General features: G+C 40.0%; 1 protein-coding gene across 1 annotated transcript in view; it reads right to left on the reverse strand.

Moving 5' to 3' along the window:
• Nucleotides 1-575: 575 nt before the first annotated feature.
• Nucleotides 576-20,672, reverse strand: part of lhfpl4a (LHFPL tetraspan subfamily member 4a) — a 33,555-nt gene continuing 13,458 nt past the window's right edge. Inside the window, exons 2-4 of the mRNA XM_056385752.1 lie at nucleotides 12,252-12,488; nucleotides 9,694-9,710; nucleotides 576-6,563 (exon numbers count right to left, since the gene is read on the reverse strand). Coding sequence (XP_056241727.1) covers nucleotides 6,510-6,563; nucleotides 9,694-9,710; nucleotides 12,252-12,488 — 308 coding nt within the window. The 3' untranslated portion in view covers nucleotides 576-6,509. The remainder of the gene's footprint in view (nucleotides 6,564-9,693; nucleotides 9,711-12,251; nucleotides 12,489-20,672) is intronic.

The following is a 20,672-nucleotide window of genomic DNA, read 5'->3' on the forward strand; positions in this document are numbered from 1 at the left end:
GCTTTGATTGTAACTGGTTTGCGTCTCAGTTGAATTAATTTGAGTTCCAAACCGAAATGGCAGTGAAACGTTTAAGGTTTCTAAAAGTAGCTCCTTGTCCTGTAGTGGAGCCAGCACTGTGGTTCCTTAAGTCTCATCCTACTTCACAAATGGATTCAACACAAAGCTGCTGGGTGACCAGTGTGGTAGTTGCTGAAAGCAGACCACACACAGGAAAAACCCACTGATGAATTACAGGTACTTACTGTGACAGGCTGTCGACTCCAAGTCACAGGCGGTCTCGGGCTATGCCACCCTCTTAGTGCGCATCTGTGTACAGTAGCCCCATGTGATATTTTTGGTTGTGTGACTCACCCTCATTGCTACAGCAGAAATGGATGCTCTGGCTGCTGCTAATTACATAAATAGTCCAGTTTCAACCACAACTTTGTGCGTAAAGATGGTCACAGACATCAGGATCCTTCTTTGGTAGAAAATAATAGGCTGTGTTTGAGCTGCATGTACCAGAACAGTGTTTATTTATTGCCTTGCTTTAAATTCATAAATAACTGATTAATTCATTGAGTCAGGAATAATGATTTTGAATGTAAAATATCTTTATTCGACCCTCTCAAAATGTGTTTCAATAACAGAAATTGTCATCATGGTGAGTTGGAATACTATACACAAATAGGAATTAATTAGACATTATAATTTTCAAATCAAAATCAGCATGTCATCGTAATCCATGAAAAGCAACAAGCCTCTTTCAGACTCTGTCCACTTGTCCATGATCAAGCAACTTTATAAATAGACTCATACATTTTTGGGTGTTGATATTTCAACAAGCAGTCATCCATTAGTGAGTCAAAATTGAATCTGAGATGTTAAGTCTGATGTGACAGAACGACAATCATCATACATCATACCAAAAATACATAGAAAGTAATCCATAACAGAAAGGAAAGATTCTGTAGTTAACACATAAAACAAAGATCTCATCAGAAGTACTTGACAAATATCAGTATATCATTCTTTTGTTATACAAAACAAAAACTGATTATTTCTCTTTTTTTTCATGTCAACACATGATAGTCAATGGTATTTTGGCAACACCTGCATTTCAGGAGTTAACAGAAAGTCAACTATTATCATAACATAAGTCACTGGACATTATTCATCTTTGCCCCCTACCCATCCCACCCCAACATTATGTCTTTATACATGATATTGCATGATAAAAACTATGATGAAATCATTGACATATCAATGACATTTACATAGTCAACAAACATCCTGTTTGCTGCTAGAGACCGGAAATGACTTCTCATCGACTGTGTCCTTTTTTATAAGCTTTTCATTCTTTTTCATATCTTTTGATGGTTCAAGACTGAGGTGAATTCAGATTTGGAGTCCAATGACAAACTGAAAATAAAAGAAAGTCAACAGTTTTTTTTTTTTAGCTGTAAATATCAAAAATGTCTCCCCAAATCAAGTTAAATAGTCGGGGAAAACTATTCGTAATTATTTTAGTTTCAGTTTTGTTCGAGTTGAAACTGAATTCACCTCAGACCTGCAGTAAAATCCATCTAGCGTCAGAGCTCAGTCAGAGTATGTAGTCTTTAGTAGAAAAAACTACAGTGTCACTACTTGTTTTGCTGGTTCTGCACCACGTCTGAATTAAATCAAGAGTTCTTAGAGGCACCTGGAGTGGTACAAATATGTGCTCATCGGGGTTAAGGTATTGTCAGTTCCTTGTTAAGGTATTTTTCAGTTCATCGTCAAGTCCTCAGGAACAGAGTGCCCGGAGAGGAGACCAGACCAATGATCACATAGGTAATGATGGTTGGAAGCCTGACATGACCGCTTAGGCCTCAGGGCTTTTTTTTTCCTTTGTTATTTTCTTTTCGTAGATTTGTCATAAAATCTGTCCTGGGCCCGTCAAAGTAATTCCAAATGAGAGATGCACGCTATAGGAGATGTCTAAATCACAATATATACCGCATGAGAGACATTAGCGCCTGCTTTATGCAAACTTTAGATATAAAAAAATCACCATGCTAATGTCTCAGCAAATGCACTGATTTTCTCAAATCATCATGTACATATCAAAGGCAAAAAACATATTTCTTGCTATACCAAATGGATGAGGTCTGTATTTTCTGTTCGAGTTGTTTCTGTCATACTTTTTCAAATGCTTTGCACATTTACTTCAAGGTTAAAGTGAAAGAAACTTTTCTTGAATGAGGGCCCAGCACTCCTACCCTAAGACGGTTGATAGATGTAGGCCAAGGTCTGTGCAGAGCCTGCATGGACAGCATCATTAGATTCAGCATAAGGGCTGTTTTCATATTGTCTTAAAGGCCCAGCTTGGAAAATCAGTGGTAGTAATAGTGCTTTTTCATCCAAAACAAAGACTCTCTGCTAACAAGGTATGCCGTGGAGTGAAGCTTCATTTTGGCGATGACCACATCACAAGAGCATCGTCCCACTTGAGTGTGTGTTTGTTGATCATTTCCATCAAGAGCCTTTTATACAGTACTGTGTACACAGCTTCCTGAGAGTTAGCTAGCTACCGTTCTAAAAAACACACTGCACATCTAGCTATCTGCTCATTGTATGTATATAGCGTAGGGATGCACCGATAACCCATTCAGGAGCCTTCTGAGCCAACATCTGGCTGGAATTAGGTATTTTAAAATATATCAACCCATTCCTCACTTGTAAAATGAAAAGTCAAATTCTTGATTTCTTGCTGTGTAGTTTTGTAAATTTATTTTTGAGATGAATACTTTGACTTGTCCCCGATGAACATGTTAATAGTGCATCCCTACCAGAGTTTAACATGGATTACAGTCAAACGTAATACAGTATAACCAGTCCCTCACCGGACTGTATTTTCCTCGTGATGTAGCCTGTTAAATACAATGCTGTGTGCAGCTGTCTCACAGAACGCAGATCACCTTGTGTGGCTGAATTGCTCAGTGAAATGGATTCAGTTACCTCTCAGGGTTTTACAGTAAGATCGTGCCTTCTCCCCCCAAAACGGGCAAAACGTTTCCAATTTCTCATATGAAACAATTAACCGTGTGCTTTTATTACACAGCTAATTTCATTCCCGCGGTGACTCGACCCAGGTTTGGTGCTTTAGGGAGGCTCAGTTACAGTATGTTGGCCTGAAGTGCTGCTCTGGGAGGGAGGAGAGCCCCACGGTGCTCTGAATTACAGCAGCCCGCTCGCTCTGTCGCACTGTGTAACCGCAACTCGTCACATGCTCGAATCAAACCTAGAGCAATGTCACTGATATCATGACAGTCAGTGTCATTGATGCAGACATATCAAGTGGCTATACAGCCTATAGAAGTCATAACTGTGCTCATGGGTACAGTGGTGAGTCACAGGCCTCATACGAGCAGCGTCAACTCGAGTGAAAAGATGCTCTTGCAGGTATGTTTTCATATTTATGGCGCAGGTGCCAATTTTTTCCTTTAAGGCAGCAACATGTTCATGTGATTGAAAAGAGGAAACACAATTTACAGTATCTCCCTGGTTATGACATGAGTCATCAAAGCAACACATCAGGTTTGTCAGGCCAAATTACAATTTATGTTGCTGGTGTAGCAATGATCATTGTCTTCAATGTGTCAGCAATAATTAATGGCATAACAACCAATGACACCACTGGCATTGTCTCAAGTGCTACATCAAGGTACATTGTTGTTGGGGCAACAGTAATCTGGGTGGTTTTGGTGGCATGTCTGAAAGCTACAGAAATAATACTTTTTTTTTTCTTTTCTTTTTCTTTTTTAACATCTGAGCCCACAACCAGGATAGTAGCTACGGCTGAGGAAACTGAGATCATGCCATCTGCTTTTCTTATTTTATAGGCTGCTTCCAGGATTATTAGTCTCTAGGGGCCTCATGCAAGAATCATTAGTACACTATGAAAATATTTGTTTTGCAATTGCAAATTCATTTAGAAAGTACAACATACAAAATTCACCAGTACCAATTATGATCAGATACTTCAGATCAGTTTTTCTCAATCAAAAGCAATTTAAAGTTTAAATGTGTTGCCCAAATCAATTAAAAGTTCAAAATATAACATCATAACTTGCCAGTTTATTGTGTGGATGGATATAGGTTCATAGGTCTTTTTTTGGATTCGTGATTCTATTCATAATTGTTGGCATGGCAACTTATAGTTGTACAGTTCAGCAGTTGCTCATCTTGCAGCTGCCTCTTTACACAGGTCGCTGTTCAGGGGAACATATCCTGTTCGACAGTGCAACATGAACTACAGCATAATATTCTCTTTCTCATATTCTCTCTATTCTATCCCTTTGCAATAGCAAGATGTTTTTTTAGCAACTTACTTTAGGTCAAACCATTTCTCCTTCATTTCTGCTCTGGTGATGCGACATCGGCTTTGTTTTGGGTCCTTTACATAATGGTATAATAATATAAGAACACTAACTATAAATGGAGGAATCTCTTTTTGATTTTCTTTAGATTTTTCTCGACAACTGCTCATCTGATCGACTTCAACCTTGGCAGGTGTATTGCTGAGGACCCCAGGAAGTGCAGTGTCGACTGTGAAGTTTTTTTTTTGGATGAGTGGTTCTTGAGAAAGCTTCAAACATCAGTTTTCTACGAGTTACTTGATATGATGAAAAAATGAACACAGATAAATGCCATCACTTTAACTGTGATGCCATCATTGCTCCCATTAGGCTACCGGCAGGCACGTTTTGAACAGGCACTGCACCTGTACATATAATTATTATAATAATTATTTACTCTTAGGTAACATTTTTTGTGAATGAGTGGAACAGGCAGCCTTATGTAGCACTGGAAATGGTACTGATTTTGCTAATGATGAAATACACACATCTCTTCACGAACAGGTTGAAATGAGCGATTTACGGCACGTTTGCTGAATCAATCACATGTCAAACCTCACAGAGAAAAAAGTAAGATTTTAAAATCTTCTTGCATGAGGCCCAATATATCTGAATTTGGCCACTTTGCTGTGGGGTTGTGGGTGGTGCTTTGGGAGGACTTGGACTCTTGGCCTCAGTATTTCTATAAAATGTATCTAAGATGGTTGCAAGAATTATATGGTAGGACACCATGTCACAGTATCTTCTCACGACTAATAAAGCGGCAACATTTTGAGGACTCTTTAAGGACTTTCAACTTCATTTTAAGGGGGTATTCGCTCTGATTCTGTCCCACTTATGACTACTGCAAGCAGCAAAGAGGCATATTAGTGACATCACCTTAAGACAATGCAGCACTTGGGGCTTCCCTCTGAGAGAAGGCCGACTCATACAGCCATATTCACACAGTCTTAAGACATTTGTAGAGTAAACTGATCACTGTATGCTGGAACCATAAACTGGAGTAAACTGCACACTGGAAAAAGGGTATTACAAAGTAGAGAACCTAGACATCTAAGTCTGACTTGGACAGCTGCGAGTTCGGTTCAGCAATTTTAATTTGTACTACATACTGCAGGGTGAAATACTACAGTAAAGGGGCTTGTTTTGAGGCTGTGCTGATGCAGGGGAAGCGACTTTTTTCTTTGATCGCACACAATCACTTTGATTCATGGTGCTCTGCTTTTTCTGTGGAATATCCGGCAGAGATATCCATTTTTATTCCCATCCTGTCTATTCCCACTAAAAATCAGTAGTGAGGAGTCATTATAAACACAATGGATTTGCACATACTTCGATGCTCTTCCAGCACGAGGAACACTGAAACCAAGGGTAGAAATACTATACTCGAATGCATTAGAGTCAGATGAGGTTTTGTTGTCGGCTGTTTTCGTCAGCAGTAATGTTATTTACATTGTTCAGTATGTACAGTAGAGAATCTCCCAGAGATGTTAGGTTCTGTAAAGCTGCAATGGGGTACTCCTTTTAAATTCCTCATATTTGAAAGTCCTTAGATGAAGAGCCATACAAGTCCCGGTTGAAGTGTTTTGAATGTTTAATAATGGACTTGCTGCTGTATTGCGAGTCTTGACTCTATCACTGTACGAGGAGTATCAATAATCTGCTTTCTGAAGCTATGAATGTACACGACACACAAACTCAAAGTCATTAAATAGCAAGATTTGAAATTAATCTTCGTAAAATCATAGATGGACAATATGGTTCTTCATCGTAAGGATTGAATTTCTCACACAAATCAAGACTTTAAATAGAGTAAATTTTTTTCTTTTCATCATAAAGGTATTCATTGAGAAAGTTGAGTGTTAAATGCACTGTACAACCTTTTATAATTTTTTTTTTTCCAAAATATAGTTTATCCCAGTGTGTTTTTTTTTTTTTTTTTTTATCTTACAGAATCCTGTACACTTGGTGTCTGCATTGAGATTGGGTGATATCCTGATCATTGGAGAGAAGAGAAGAAGAGAGTAGAAGGAGAGGAGAGAGGGGAGGAAAGCCCGAGATGGATGAAGAGAAGAGGAAAAAAAGAGAAGAGAATAGAAGAGAAGTTGTCCCGTGCTGTCAATACCCTCAGTGAAGACGCTGCACTCCGTACCGTGGCTCTCTTCTGTCCCGGACCTCAATCTGAAGAAAACAAGACAGACAATTCTTCTTTACGGACTTGTGTCATAGACAATGGACACTTAAGAGGTTATAAGTAAGATTTAAAGGAGAAATCCATCAATGTTACACATCAGTATCAGTTTACTAGTCATGGGGAGCACTACCCCACCAGAGTGAGGTCATAGTGATGTCATCAGAATTATCTCAGCTTTGTTAAGTGATTAAATGGTTTACACAAAGTCTGTGCTACAAACTGGAGGCGTGGAGATAAAATGTGCAACAGTGAAACAGGTCCCATGAAAAGCTGTTATAGAGTTGCATCCTGGGAAGGAGAATGAGAAAGTGAAACTAGAAAATTCCAGGGAAATTTTGAGTGCCACGGGGGCTACTGCCGGGATGAGTACATGATTTATTTCCAGTGTTCAAAAGTCACCCTGATCATACTCTGGTTTTGAGAAATGTCTTGATATAAAAGACTCTGATATAAAACAATTTCACATCCCTCCATCATGTATTATGTGGGAAATATCTCATATTCTGTGTTGTTTTTTTTAATAAAACAAGAGGCAACATGTCTTCAAACTGGCATTTAAAGGGTTAAAATCCCGAAAACTAATAAACATTTGATAGGTTTGAGCAGAACTGAAGTGGTTTAAGAGATTTATGCAAAAAAAGCAGAAAAAAATATTGATATATGATGATTTTATAGCATTTTCTTTGTGTGTCCTTTTTTGGACGTGAGGAACCCCAGAGGGTACAAAATGTGTTACCAGTGTATAATAGACCTGTAACAGTAACTGACATTAGATTTTAAAAATATGTCAAAAAAGACACTTTCTTGCAGAAATCCATACCTTGAGCTGTAACACAGCCAAAATGATCAGCAAATCAAAAAAGAAAAGTGAAGAAAATGTCCAAAAAAGGACAGAGGGACCGAGGGTTAATAAATCCCATGAACCGCTATTTAAATTACCACTATTATGTTTTTTTCTGTGCTAAATTTAACATTACTGGGGAGGAGAGCAACGCGACTAGAAGTGACAGCGAGAGAGGGCTAGTAGCTTCTCCTCTCCTCTGTCTCAGCGGAGACCGTCACAACTTCATTCACTCTTTTAACAAAACAAAAAAAAAAGCAACGAAGGAAGCAGTAAATGGACTTACATATTTAAGACCTAACTAAATGTAATTTAAGACCTAACATGCGGCTAATGTAAAGCTAGCGGAGCTTGGAGAGTTGGTTATCTGGTTGCTAGGCGCACGCACGCACGCACACAGGTCAGGAGCTGCCGTTGCCATGGCAATGTGAAAATCTGCCCAGAATTTGGCTTCTACATGGCTTCAAACAACTGCAAATTATGAGAAAACCGTTACTTCTTTTCATAAACCGAAAAGACCGTGCCAGACACTGAAGCCAGAAGTTTCAACAGTCTCTATTTTATTCAGATATTCCTTAAAAAGAGTGCGTAAGCTCAGTGCGAAGACAGAGTGAGATTCTTTTGAAAAAAAAAGACGATTACATTAGGTGTCAATGAGAGTGAGACAGGTATTGCTGCCGGACTCGGCACCCCCGTTTAAATTTTGTGCAGACCCTGCCTGTCAAAGTTACATTTTATGAATCCCAACAACTATGTCTACATTTTCAGAAAGAATTATTTGTCTCCTTTTTACGGTTTGGCCGTGAGCTCGAGTTAAAAATAAAAATAAAGGTTATTTTTTACTGCTTCACGCACTCTAGCCAACTGACGCTTTCACTCTAACTTTGAAGAAAAAGTGATTTGCACTCCTCCTTTGAGTGCTCACAGTTAGAAAAGTTTACATGTTATGTAAAAACAGTTCCTGTCTTTTTGAGAGAGCAGAAGTTTTCCTCCGTTTTATAGTTTGAATCACATTTCTACGTGCAGGTATGAGAGAGCTGGGTGACTCAGAAAAAAGGTGCAATTTTGTCGAAAAAAGGTGGGTTTCTAAAGAAAATTCCAATGCATTTCTAATGCATTATTTATTCCCAGTTTTTTGGGAATAACTTTGGGAAAAATTGGAATTTTAACACCAAAAGTCATAGCACCCCTTGCGGGATCAAGACGCACGTTTTGATGTATATATTACCGGGGTTTTCTCAAAGCTGCGGGACGAGTTACACGCCGAAATTTGGCGGAAGAATAATAAACCCGAAACAGAAGATTAATAGATGCCTCAGGGCTCTGCTCCGAGGCACTCCTCTCAGCTATTCTAGCTGTAGAGGAGTGCCTCGGAGCTGAGCACCCGTGGCACTAATGATCATAAATCTCTGCCCTCAACATGTTCTGCTGTTTTGTGGACAGGGGAAGTTAGCTGTGCCACGCCAGGGACAACCACAAAATGTGGAGAGAAAGTTTCAGACTTCAAACACCAACTTCTGGCTAACGAAGACACTTCAAGTGACTATAAGAGGCACATGAGAGACAGATTAATGTATAATATCATCTGTGTTTTCTTTCCCCAAATACCTACAATGAAAGCAATTCTGCTTATTTTAACAGAATAAAAATAAATTTGAACCAATTAGCATACTTTAGTCATTAATTAGTTCAGTTTTTTAAGTCCAATACTTATCTGTAAAATGGATGGGTGCTGTTAAAATAAAATCAGCATGACAGCATATCATAATTTGAGAAACCACTGCACTGGAGAAATCTTTCAAGATACAGGTATTAGGGAAGACTGGGGACAGTTGCAACACTTTTTGCATTTTTCTCTGTTATTCAGACACTATTTGTTAAAATGAGCAAGTATGGTTCCATCTGTACTGATATGGGACAAAATTAGCCGCATATATGTTATATAGTGGTTATTTTGATCTAAAAATCCTGTTGTATGGTCTGTTTTGATTTGGCTGTGTAGCTTGGGGACGGTTACAGCAATTTGTTGCAACCATCCCCTCATCAGAACATCATGTGCTAGACACACACTGCCGCTTAAAAGGAAGTCACCACGCATCCTGTTGGTGTTTGATAGGCCTGCTGATCAGTTCCGCCGTCCGCTAATAAGCTAATGTGACTGGGCCTTGCTTTTAGCTGCACAATGCTCGAAAGCTAACGAGGCTTTACGCAGGCAATGTGTTATGTATTCCTCAAACATAATGCACATGAAATGTATAGAGCAAAAGTGGACTTACCCTTGACACAGCAAAATCTGCAAGGACAGAGAAGAACAAAAGTGTTGTCATATTCACAGTGAGGCAAGACCAGAAAAAGTGCATGTTTGTGCAAAACATGAATATGCTTATGTAAGTATGAGTTCAGCATTACTGGTCAAAAAATACATTTTTTGCAACCTATGTCCAGTTTATGTCCACACTTTGTTTGTATATTAGTAACACAGGTCATACTCTACATATGTTGATATAAACCCCTATATTTGTCTTATTATTGGCCTAATACTGATGTAGTCTTTCCCCATAGAAAGTTTCCTTTTTCACCTTTCACCTTATATGGACAACAGCTGCTTTCATGCTCTGTCCATAGGTTGTCACTCAGTTTTGTTCTCAGTCGGCATAAAGAAGCTAAAAGGGACATTTATTTCTATGACGGAAATGTGAGCAGAAAAAAAGAAGAAACTTCACACAGCTGATGGAGAATCAGATGCGTTAAATGTGTAAAATCACTGAGACTGTCAGTGAGGTTAATCAGATAAGAACAGAAAAGACACGCCCACACTCTGGAATATCTCCAGTTACCATGGAAACCATCATGGAGATAGACCATCGGAGAACCGAGACATCTTATGTCACTTTTCTCTCTCTTTATCTCTTGGTCTCCTCCTCTCAATCCTCTCTCCTTTACTCAATCTTGTTCTCTATCTGTCTGTATATCTCTCACACTCTCAGTCTACTATGTCTTATGTCATAGATCTCCATCTTTCTCTTTTTCTCTCTGCCTCTCTCTCACCCTCTCGCTCTTGTACCTGTCTGTGTTGTTGTACATTGGGTTTATGGAGTCAAATCAAACACACAATCCTTATGTAAGGAGACTTTTTATTGTTTTGCACTGTATCTTTTACTCTGGCCCTTCCACCGCCTTTTTTTTCTGCCGTTCCTCTCCTCCGCTTCCTCTCTTTTCATACAGCTGAAACAATGCGATTCAACTGTCCTGATGCAACATCATGCAAACTGTCAGAAACCCTCTGGAGGACACTCTCCCACTCTTGAATACAGCACTGAAAGCAATTTGGCTGAAGTTACAGTGGTCAGGTTGGAGTGTAGTCATTTTTCAACTGGGATAATCTTGTTCATGTTAATGGCCTCACATCTAAGGCCCACAAAATGAGAGTTGGAGGAAGACTGACTGGCTAACCCCCGCTTAGAGGCACTGCATTACTGTATTATACACTTTGCCATTTTTTATTTTCGTTATATTGCTATTCAGGTTTATGGTAATGTGGTATTAAAGCCTTACCATGTTAATTTAGATTGGATACAAGCAGCCAATAGTTGTATAATTTTGCAAAACATCATTATCTTTCGATGGATCAGATTTGGTCTATTCTTTCCACTTTATCATATGTCCATTAAAACAAACAATAAAAGCAAAATCCAGGTTAATAAACCCCTCCCCTGAACAACTTTAGTGAGTATAATTAGATATTTGGCAGGTCAGTCAAGCAGTGAGGCTGTAGTTAGAGTAAAGGTGCTTTCAGAGGTTGCGGGGGCCATTGGTGCCTCCATTGTTTTGAATGTAAAACGGAACTGGGCAAAGAGAGGGAGGGCGGTTGCCGCCATCAGAGTTTATGATGGTTCAACTTTTTTCTACTTGTTGCCGTGGCAACCACAGAAACTACAACGACTAGAAGTGAATGATACAGGAGCTGATTCAAAAGGTATCTGAGTTCACTGTGTGATACACCTCTGCGTAAGCACAGAATAGACAGAATAGTGCAGTGAGAGTAAGAGCAACATCAACTTCAAAATCTGATTATTTGGCCGCAGATAATAATAACAATAACCATAACCATAACCATAACCATAACCATAATAATAACAATGTTTATAATGCTACATAGCAAAACTAGCTATATTAATCAAGTAACAATGCTAACTAGTTTCCCCAATTCAAAATGCAATCCACTCTGTGTGATGAGATTATTTTACCAAGAGAGCAAAATGAAACTTCTGGCCCAACATATGCCTGGGTCTTCGGCCCAATTCTGGCCCATATATGTCCACTTCTGGGCAGTTTGCAGCTGTTATCCTCTGAACAGCCAGAGCATTTTCTGTGTGTGTGCTACAATCGGTCCAGATGTGGAAGCAGCATCAGGCCGTAGAACCAGGCGTGTACTGGATCAGAAGAAAAGGCTGGTAGGATCGGGCGTAGCTCTGCTACAGAGAGCACCAGTGTTGTCAATCAGAGGCTCGCTGTCTGAAAGCAACTCAATACTCTGTCTCAACATACACCACATCTTTGGAGGGTGGTGTCTTTTGCCTTTAAGCCAAAAACCAAAAGCCAAACAGTAAGGAATGTTTTTTGTTTTGCTGGCTACACAGAAAACTAACATTACTCTCCTAGACAGCATTTCATTAGCTAACTTCATTATTGTTTGAGGTAAGGTTTCAAAAAGCCCCGTTCAGGACTGGGAGCCAATTCGCTGCTGGCATTAAATCCGAATTTAGGGTAAAATTAGATAATTAGGGTAAAATTTAAATTTGTAAGCATTGTATTTCATTGTCCCTTTACTTACCTTTGCTGTCTGTCTGCAGATCATCAAGATAGAAATCCGTCTGCCGGTTGCCCAGGACGAAGGCCAGGAAGGAGAGGATGAGGGCGTCCAAGATGCCCATGATGGCCAGCATATATGCCCAGCGTACAGAGCAATCGCCCAGGGAGTATTTCCCTGTCTGCTCCCCGCACATGTCCCGGATCACCTCAGCGTCCCATCCGTCAGGGAAGATCATGCAACCAAGCACCAGGCACACTCCTGCAGGAGGACAAAGAAGAGCAGAGAAGCAGGCTTAAGGTGAGGAGTGGGACAGGTGGGGTATAAATGCAGAGTTTTGAAGGGAACGAGGAGAGAGTACAAGGGAGAGGAAGGATGATGTGAAGACTGAGGACAAAGAAAAAGGGCACAAGTGAGAGATTCCAAAGAACAGAAGGAAGAGATGAGAAACTGAGGTGGGGAAAAAGAGAGAAGTAACAGGGAAGAGAAAATTTTGAAGCTAGATTTTAATGAACTAATAGCAACAAAAAGTATCACACTGATGGCCTTAAATTGCAGCAAAAGCAAAACTCTTTAAAGAATTTTAACATCATCACCCAGAAGTCCTGTAAGATGACACCAGTAATCTGTACAGAGTGAGTGAATGTTTACAAAGTTAGTCGGTCTGCTTTATACCAAAGGATACCAAAACCAAGCAGAGAGGCTTAAGATCTCATACTGAGTCCAGCTTTTTCCTTCATGTCCTTTGATAGTGATAACGCAGCTACTTTTGTCAGTGCATGTAAGTGAGATCCGTGTCCTTTACTAAAACACACCATGTTTCTAGGCTGCATTGCACTGTTATTGAAGAAATTCATATCTGTGCTCCTTCCACAATAGATTTAATGGAAACTCTTCTCTGCTCAACCAGTAAACAATAATCCATAAAAACAAGGGGCATCTACTTATCTTAACAATACCAACGCATGCTGAGCTGAATTTTACCTTTAGTTTTGATTCTTTGCCTTTGATTCTTTTGGCAAAATTTAAGATGGATCTAGTGGCTTTACAGGCAGACCAAACTTCTCTCCCAATAAGCCTGTGTATATTCTCATTTGTCCAGGTCATAGTATCCTAAAGGAGTTTTTTAAATCGAAACAACTGGACTAGGTTGTTTGTCTGTGAAGACGTTTCACCTCTCATCCAAGAGGCTTCATCAGTTCGTGTACGCATCTGACCAGGCTAGGACTGGTCCTTCTCTCCCAATATTTCTCAGTGAATGTGCTCTCATGTGGCTGTGGCGCCAGGATCTGAGCCTCTCTTCTGATTGGCTGACTGTTTTCTGAATGATTGAATAAAAAAATTGCAGATTTCAAGCAAACACTCAGAGAAATCAAATCCTGCAAGGTTGGACACTGGGTCCAGGTGGGCGGGGCTTGGGGCATGGCTGAGAGTGGTGACTGCTTTGTTGTGACATCACAAACTTATATAAGTCCTGACGGCTCATTTCAAGGCTCAGTTTCTGAATACAGGCTGTGTGCATTTCTCTGTGGACTGAGCACTTTGATACTTTCACAGTATTAATATTGAACCTAGCCCTGCTTTGTAATAAAAAAAAGACATGGAAATCGCACTTTATACAATATTGGACCTTTCAGCACTGCTGATGTGAGCAGAATTTAGACACCTGAGTAAAGGTGTTAATAGTGAGACAGTGGAAAGATGGAGTAACATGCACACCCTGTATACATTATTCCACCTTGAGACAATTGGGAGAGGGAAGCAGTTTAAAACATGCAGAACCTGTTTGGACTCACACTTGCAAACAAATGTGAGTATGTGCAACATACACACGGTGCAAAGCCCTCTGGGGAAATCCATACATGCAATTTCAACACTACAACAAAAGTGGTAATCTATACTTTACACCTATGCTCATTTATCAAAGTGAGCATCCCTGGGGAGCTGATTGTGCCATATTCCTTGCTCACCAGTGCTTTTTAAATAGCAGTCAGTCTGTGCCTGAGGGGCTGTAAGTAAAGCAGTGGGCTCCTCTGGGAGATGGGGAACATACATGGCAGGCATCACACTGAATCCTCATTCCAGACCAGACATGTCTTTTCCACAAGCAACATCACTTGTGATACACATGAAAAGTCACATAGATTTGGCTAAGTCGGTGATTATTACGCTTCAGTCCAATAAATGTTCAAAAGATTCAATGTCTGGAGCTCAATTGGTGTGCAATTGTGAATATTTTAAGTGCCGTATGTGTAGTGAAGGATGCTGGGCAGCAGTCAAATACAGTAGCTGCTATGTGGAGCGAGGTGTACAGTAACACAGAGGATAATAACATAGGGCTTTCAGTAAATTCTGCTGATGTGCTGCTGAACACATGAAGCCGGATCCTTGCTGTTAGCATCCATGCCTCAAAGGTCAACAACGAGTTTAGACACACAACAGATAGATACATCACTCCTGATTCATCTTTTGCATCCATACAAAGATTCTTAAAATATTTCATTAGCTGATGCATTCATTAAAGTCCAACTGGGAGATACATCAGAAATGCTCTTTTTGCCTGTAAGCCTCTGAGTGGGCGGGACTGTGTCTGTGTTTGAATGACAGCTGAGCCTTCAGGCGCACCGAGACACAATATAAACAAACTCTGTGTAACTGGAGCTTACTACCTGAGGATAAACAACATCCTGTCTGACATTTGCAGACATGTTTTTAAGTGGTTTTTAGTGTGATAATTATCAAACTGATGTTAGCAGCATGCTTTTTCTGACCATGGATGTGTGTTTGGAAGCTTTCTCAGTAAGTCAAGCTGCAGGAATACAGTATAGGGAAGTTAAAGCGTCCAGGGACTGCTCGTCTTTTAGGCTACAAGAGCACATACAGGTCAGGCTAATAGGATGACCGGGTACCGAGTGGAAATAAAGCAGTTCTTGCTTCATTATCCTTGTGTAAAATCAAGCATGAGGGTTTTTATAGGGCTGAACAGTCTCATCATGTGGTGCACACAGCTACGGTAAGCCCCGAGGGAAAACATGAATCAGTCCATCACCACCTGCGCTGCTTAAAGCTAAACTTTGTTGTCAAGTTAGTTTGGCACACTGTTTAACATTGTAACGCTTCAATTTTCAATTGCTGGCGGAAGCTTAGTGGGTGGGGGAAGGTGAGAACATTTGTGAGTGTCGCACTGTGAGGCTGCGAGTATTGCAGTGTACACCAGTGCAGATCTGTTACTACCAAACGTGAAAAAGTAGAAGAGATTTGTTCTGTAACTTTGTTTTTTTTTTTAAACCAACACTGAAGAGAAAGACATGTGTCCACGTTTCGAAGTCTGACTCAGCTTGTTTTGTGTTAGCTAGCTGCAGTGTGTTAGTTTCACCATCAACCAATGATAGCTGGTGACTATATGCAAACTTAAGTGAAATGATTCGATGGAATTTTATTTTATTTTTTAAACTGTGCTTTTAAGGGTCCCATATTTAACACTTTTCTGGTGCTTCTTTTTGATATCAATAAAAAGATATATTTGTGGTTGTAAGAACCAAAAGACATCTCAATGTAGTTTTACATCTGCGCTCTCTGGAGCTCTAGCAACAACAGGTCACTGAAACAATCAGAAGAGAGGCTTTGAGTCTCTTCTGACTGAGGTAAAACACTCAGAGAAACCAAATCCTGCAAGGTTGGATGGTGGGTCCAGGTGGGCGGGGCTTGGGGCATGGCTGAGAGTGCAGACTGCTTTGTTATGACATCACAAAGTTACAGGAAGTCCTGATGGCTCGTTTTAAGGGTCAGTTTCTGAATACAGGCTGTGTGCATTTCTCTGTGGACTGAGCACTTTGATACTTTCACAGTATTAATATAGAACCTAGACCTGCTTGATAATCAAAAAAGATACGATAATCTACCTTTATATAATATGGGACCTAGTAAATATAAAAACAGGCAGGAAATACATAGGGAGGGAAATGTATGACAAAAACCCCATGATAAATTGGATACGGGATGTTACAGTGATGTGGTGAGCATCATATCCATGTATTTTATTTTCTAAACAGAGATTACAGGACTCTGTGGAGCAGATCTTTATTCTGTAGCAAAAAATGAACACGCAATTTAATTTTAGCCTGACTTTAAAACACGAGTGGATTTCAACAAAGTGCAGAACTGCAAGAGAATATTATGCTTGTAAGGTTTGAAGATGATGCATCTGAGTGTATTAAAGTGAGGCCCATTAGTCATATGGTTGAACCTTGTCACATTAGCAATTCCCTCTGAAGACCCCTTGCTTCACCTTCTAGCCATCCATCATGAGAAAATGGTGGGTGGTGAACTCATAGCAACAGATGAGGGGAGGATATGAGATTAGTCACCACCTCTCTGTGTAAAACTGGAAACCATGCAAATATGAGGAGTCTCATTTCAAGCCGAGATGTACACCATTTGAAAATGTGACCGCTCCTCTGACAAAATAATTGCAGGCATAATGAGAGAATGTAATGAGAAAGAATATAATTACGATAATACAGTAAGTAATGAGAGAATGGAAGCAATGGAAGAAATCATCGTGGGAAATCATCATGTTATTAGCTTGTTTTATGACCTTTATACAAGATATTAACATAGAAGAGAGATGATAAAATCATTAACTGAGTAATGAGTGTCAGGTAACATGTTTTATGGATTTTTGATGAATGGTTCCCCATCTGGCATGACACTCATCCAGAGTTATTGAATGTGGGCTTTTTGAAAATGTGGATGCAGAGCAACTGGAAGAATCCTGATGGGTGAAATACATCAGCCTCATGGCATCTCATTAACCAATCATTTTTCTTTGTAGTGAATGTTATTAACTTGTTTTTTAAACTCTACAGTTTATGTGCTGAAGCTAACACCAATATTGTTTTGTGTTGTGAACAATTAAAGTCACAATTTTTTGATTTAACCATTTTGAGATGAAATTAAGTCCATTACTTAATATTAATCATATTATTTTAGATGAAGGCAAATGACGGTTAATTACAAGGCAAGTTTAATTTTCGTAGCTTCTGGTATTGGTTCAAATTCGCTGCTGATTGTCTGACTGCGGTGCAGAATGCTGTGTATTTCATAGGTTTACAAAACATGGACATATTTTTTTCTTTTCGGTCACAAACTTGCCTGCTGACAGGCGTTGCGTCGTTGAGGTTTAGGAGTTACACACAAATCACTTTGCTGACTCAAATGATTTTTCTTCAGTTCAAAAATTCGTTGTCTGTAATTTGTTCACTTGCATCATAATTCAAATGCACTTCAGTACGTACAACACTAGGTGCACACGTCACCATTCAAATGCACTGCAGTACATGTACCACTGAGCAAATACATCAACATTAGTAACTCTGTGGTCTTATAACTGGATTGCGACTGTCCTCAGTTCCGTAGTAGGTTCAACTGGTTGTTAGCTGTTATACTCAGTTCGGCACAGTACAAAGCCAGGTCCGTACAAGCTCTGCTTATTTGGTTAATGGGTCAGATTTATCACATCACAATTTCTTCCGTCTTTCTCATTCTCTTATTAAACCTTTAACCAGGAAATAATCATGCCTGAGCTGACAACAGTGCTCTCAGTGAAAAGGAGCTCCAATGCTAAAAGCTACTGACTCAGTGCAGTTGGTTCAGTTTGAAGGTTTGGTGTTAAAGATACATTGGTACATGTGCTGAATGCCTCCAGCCTGCTTCTAAGAAAGCCCTATGATTACCCATAACACCCTTCTCTGGGTAGATTCCCAGATAAGTCTATCTTCAAAGAACTGTAATTTTCAGCCTTATAAGCCATTTTGACATCCACAGTTTTATTTTTGAGATTAAAAAATTAGAAATTTAACAATATGGATGTGTAGCATATTGGAGAAAAACCATATGATGGTAATGTCCATCTGACATGACCTCTCCTCCATCTGCCTCTCCCCTTCATCTTAAACTCAAGTGTTTAAATGATCACCAGCGGACTAAAAATAACCCCCACCTTCCCACAACCCAAGAAAAGCCCCTTTGAAGTTGTTGGGGTTTTTCCTCTTCCTTCCTCCCCTCCACTGTCTCAAGACACTGCATTCTGAACTTGGAGGGGAGGAACTTCAAAGGCGGCAAGCAGAGGGATCAAACAGAGAGAGAGGATGGGAGGGAGCGAAGAGAGATGGCGAGCGCTGAGGAATGAAAGAGGGAAAACGAGTCGTACGAAAGGGGGAGAAAGAAAGCAGGACGACTACTGCTGCTCCACTCCATTATGTCATTTTTTTTTTCTCATCTCAGTTCATCACTTCTTGTCATTTCTTTTCATCGCAGCGTTCGCAGCCCATCAGCTGTTGGAAACAAGGCATCAAAGCATATCAAGCTAATGAAAACACTTGGAAATGTGTCGCCAAGACACATCTGTGATCCAGCTAGTTAAATTTACTGTGAACCAATTTATTTATAGCGCCCTAAAGATATTTATAGGCTTATTGCATAACAATTTTGTCAGACTTTCTTATCTACATGTCCACACAGAACAATTTTTTCTTCATTTTAGACAAACAGCAAAAATAGATTATATAAGAGCTCTAAAAATACCATCAGTGTGCTATATATAAGTGTGTGTGTGTGAAGTATTTTTGATGGAAGCTGCTCCAGGCGCCACAATATTCCTCCTGAGAAGCTCGACTGTGTGTTAGCTGTGTACATGGACATGGCGCCATCCAGCACTGTGCCATGTGCTCTGACTGAGTTACTATATGGTACTATACAGTCTATGCTTGAGGTTTTCTAATAAGTGCACATGCATATCAATACACAGAAAACACCACTTCCTCTCAAATGCAGATTCATGCAAATGCACAATCTGAATGACCCACTCCAATCAAGATAAACAAACATCCATATTGTTGTCCCCGTGCTGCTGCTGCAAACCAAAAGCAGGGAACCAACAACAGCTCCTCTGCTCATGCCAGTGTGAAAAACTAATGTTAGCTGAGGCAAGAATAAAGTGGTGACATCATCATTACATTTATTTATTTTTTTGTACAGAGTCATAAGCTGTGTCCAGTGTCTGTGTTTGCTGCCAGCTGGACTGTGTTATCTTTATTCTATTGTGACTGTGAGATGTGAAAACTAAAGATCCGACACAACATGTCAGTGATTAAACAAAATGACGATGACCCATAAGTGTCTGTGGCTTCGTCCTCACAACTACGTTCTCATTTTAAAACATTTTCAAGCTAAAGCGACCTCTCTCCAGACGACCGTTTTAGCCCTCTGTCAGCGTCGTTATTTCAAAAGGTTTCCGTTTTTGCCCGTCCAGACTACGACACAACCCTGAAGTTTTCAAAATAAAACATTGCCAGCAGCGTTTCCAAAAGACTCAGTTTTAGGAACTTGAAAACTCTGGTGCTAGTGTGGACGCCCAGGTGATGCGTTTTAAAACATGTTTGTGGGCTGTCGCATGTATCTCACTTTACAGTTCCTTTTATATTGAACTGTTATAGTGTTTATAATATTGGGGATGAGGGACTGCCCCCTGGACTTTTATTATTAATGCTGAATGCTAACTTGTAGTAACAGTGTCACATGGAGAGATGAGTCTAAGTCAGCAAAGTCATTTTAACCATTTTAACATAACCAAGTTGTGTTTGTGCCTAAACCTAACCAAACCTAAACTGTGGCACTGTCACACTATAAAAGTGAAACCCAGGTTTCAAAAGGTGCTTTGTAAAGTTTCCTGTGATTGTGGTGTCAGGTCAGAAAGTCCGTCTACAAACAATGTTTTTTTTATTAGCTAACCTTAGCCACCGTGAACAACTGGTCATATCAGACCAAGAGAACCTGTAGCAACAAAACTCCTGAGAGTACTGAATTGAATGATGGTACGTCTTATTGCTTATCAATTCAACTATTAAACTAAACCATGATTCACTAATAATTTTTGTGCCTAATGTAGCGTCAAGGTGAAGTGTCGTTGCTGGGATACCTGCAGTTTCATAAACCTTATCCAGTGAACATTATTATCTTATTCAGTTTTAGAAACTACCCCAACCCTTCTCAAAGTCAAAACTTCAAAATGGTGAAGTCATCCTTGAAGTCTAAAAGCTAACATCGAGGCTGTATTTATAATCAAATGTAACCTCCCGTAGGTAGTTCAAACCGCTGACCCCGGTGTGGAAGCGAGTGGAAAGGTGTGAACATGACTGCATTAGGAAATCACTGTGCCGAGGCTGTAATGTAATAAAGCTGTCTAAGGGCTGCTCTTCCCTCTGCTGCTGCGTCTAGACCTTGGCCTGCTGTCCTCCATCTATCTAATGGACGGCCACCTCGCTGATGTACAGAGCTTTTATTGGAGTTAGGATCAAGTTGTGTGTGTGCGTGTGTGAGTGTGTGTATTGCTGAGGGGGCACTTTACAAGATGTTGCTGCCGCCAGGGTTCACTGGCCCACTTGG

Source organism: Seriola aureovittata, chromosome 9, assembly GCF_021018895.1.
Source record: "Seriola aureovittata isolate HTS-2021-v1 ecotype China chromosome 9, ASM2101889v1, whole genome shotgun sequence".
NCBI lineage: Eukaryota > Metazoa > Chordata > Actinopteri > Carangiformes > Carangidae > Seriola > Seriola aureovittata.